This window comes from Rattus rattus, chromosome 8, assembly GCF_011064425.1.
Source record: "Rattus rattus isolate New Zealand chromosome 8, Rrattus_CSIRO_v1, whole genome shotgun sequence".
In the NCBI taxonomy this organism is placed as follows: domain Eukaryota; kingdom Metazoa; phylum Chordata; class Mammalia; order Rodentia; family Muridae; genus Rattus; species Rattus rattus.
Genome location: NC_046161.1, coordinates 32,690,220 through 32,692,923, shown reverse-complemented (window position 1 = coordinate 32,692,923; position 2,704 = coordinate 32,690,220). Strand labels below are relative to the sequence as shown.

At 36.8% G+C, this 2,704-nt stretch overlaps 1 protein-coding gene across 1 annotated transcript; it reads right to left on the bottom strand.

Annotated features, from left to right (window-relative positions):
- Positions 1–1,642: 1,642 nt before the first annotated feature.
- LOC116908047 (olfactory receptor 8D1-like) lies at positions 1,643–2,602 on the bottom strand. Its single transcript, XM_032911322.1, has one exon. The coding sequence runs from the start codon at positions 2,600–2,602 to the stop codon at positions 1,643–1,645; it is 960 nt and encodes a 319-aa protein (XP_032767213.1).
- Positions 2,603–2,704: the final 102 nt, after the last annotated feature.

The following is a 2,704-nucleotide window of genomic DNA, read 5'->3' as shown; positions in this document are numbered from 1 at the left end:
ATTATGTCTTATAGCGTCACATATTTCCTTCTGAATTCTGCTCGCTTATCTCTCTATAACTTACTGAAGTCTTAGTTTTTTTTTATCTCTGATTCTCTAGGGATTCGGGAGTAAGTTGTTATATTGTCTACAGCTAAATATAATGGTTTCCCTTCTTTTCTCACCCTTATACTCCTAGAGCATTTATTTCATAGCTAGTTCAATAAAAATAAACTTAATAATAAATCATGATAAGCCAGATACAAGCTTCCTTGACCTTGTCTTAGTATAAGGAGCTTTTGACACATGAAAGTTAGGACCAGATGGATATCATGGATCTTTAATACTCTGAAGAGAATAAAAATGGTAAGTCATGCTACAGACTGAAACTGCCAATCTTTTTTACAACTGTTATTTTCTGAGTTTCTTCTGTGCATTCTTCCTTCCTCTGACAGATTAATGAGTGGGACCACAACCGAGATCCATGTTTATAAACATTAAGTATTAGTGAGCAGACCACCACCTCTCACATTATAGGCTTTCTTTTGAAAAAATAAAACTTGTTCTTTGACAGTTTCTAAAAGTTTGTCACTTATTTTGGTTGTTCTTAAATTCAGAATGTCTTATCTGCTCTGTTCTTTGGTATTTCCTCTACCCTTTCCTATTCATCCTTTTTCATATTAATCTATTTTTCACATAGTCTGTCTATATATGTTTTTATCTCCTGATTATAGCCAGGTCATAGTCTTAGGAGTTAAAACTATGAGTTACAGTCATGTGGGCATTGTGGTAACACAACTAAAAATGTTCTCCAACTCCAGATTCTATCAGTAGTCTGTATATACTTCAGTTATGAGAATTGCTACTTTTGATTATCTCAATGGACATATATCCAAACTACATTCTAAATATTTCTCAACATCCTCAGTGAAAAGCTATTCTCAACACTAAAGAAAAAAGCTTCCATTTATACTTACCAATGATTAATTGAGAGTAAGAATTTGAGAATAAGTGATAGATAAGGTCTTTTATCTAAATAAGTCATTTGTGCTACTATCCCCTCTAAGGCTCAAGAAACATTGCAGGTGAGGAAAAAGAAAGAAATAGAAGACCGATAGGGAGAAATGCAGTAAAATTGTATTATTCAAATATAACAATATAACACAGGTATTGTAATCATGAAATACAAGAAGATGTGCCTACTGAAAACAGAGCCTGCAGAAAACAGAACCATTCAGTTATTCATGAATCATGGAAAGGTTTATGGGACCACAACCCTTCCTACAGACATAGAAAGGGTTCAAGATACAACTAGATATTAGGAAGAGAAAACAAATACTAGAGAAATATTTGAATTATCATTTAATTTATATAACAAAGAAAGATAAATTTTCCTGTCAAAGCACTATTACCTGCTTTACAAAATCATCTTTCATTTTTCTGGGAAAGTTAAATCAATGATATATGGTAAAGCACTTCATATATATGAATACTAAATGGAGCCCCATGATATAGTGCTTGGCTAAAATTGCAAGCTGATTTGAGATTAATCCTAGCACCACAATCATAGATACGCTACATGTTTCAAGAGATAAAAGTAAATATAGTGGATTTTCATTGGAACAATTCACTTCTACTGTGTATTGTTTGCAAAAAGTAAGACTTAACTCCCTACTGAGATTCTACCCAGTGCTTTCTTCACATCTTTGTTCCTCAAACTATATATTAATGGGTTCAACATGGGAATCACTGTGGTATAGAACACAGAAGACACCTTCTCTTGCTCCAGAGAGTTACTTGAAGAAACTTTGGGGTACATGAAGGTGATAGAACCCAAAGAAGATCCCACAGCCATGAGATGAGCTGCAGGTTCCAAATACTTAGACCTGCCCTCTGACGACCTGATGTGCAGGATGCTGTAGAAGATGAAGACATAGGAGATGGCAACAGCTAGGGTGGGCACAAAGGTGTTGATTCCTACGATAAGAAATATGAGAAGCTCACTGAGATGTGTGTTAGAACAGGAGAGTTTGAGGAGGGGAAGAGCATCACAGAAGTAATGGCTTATGATGTACGATTTACAGAAGCTCAGATTCATCATAGCACTTGTGTGTACCACAGCAGAAAAAAGGCCTAGGGCGAAGGCAGCAAGCACTAACAGTGAGCAGATTCTAGAGGACATGATCACATTATAGAGCAATGGTCTGCAGATGGCCACATAGCGATCATATGCCATAGCAGTCAGGAGGTAACACTCAGCTACCACAAAGATTGCAAAGAAAAAGAACTGGGCCATGCACTCCGAATAGGTAATGAAATTTTTCTTCCCAAGGAAGTTCACCAGCATTTTGGGTGTAATGACAGTGGAATAGCAGAGGTCAACCAAGGACAAACTGCTGAGGAAATAGTACATGGGAGTATGCAGCAGTGGGCTGACTATGATGAGCAGGATCATGCCCAGGTTCCCCACTACTGTCAACGCATAGAGGACCAGGAACAGGAAGAAGAGGGGTAGCAGGAGCTTAGGCTGCTGTGTTAATCCCACCAAGACAAACACAACTACTGCAGAATGATTCCCAGTGTCCATCATTTGTAGATCTCTGGGGAAATAGAAAATAATCATTTAATTTTCTAACACAGCACATGCCTGCTCTCATATGCAACTAAAATTACATTTTGGAAGACTTTTAGTCAATTTACAAATGAAAGTAAAATTCCAAAGCGA

Coding starts and splice junctions, on each gene's coding strand:
- LOC116908047 (XM_032911322.1), bottom strand. CDS start 2,602: ATGATTATTTTCTATTTCCCCAGAGATCTACAAATGATGGACACTGGG.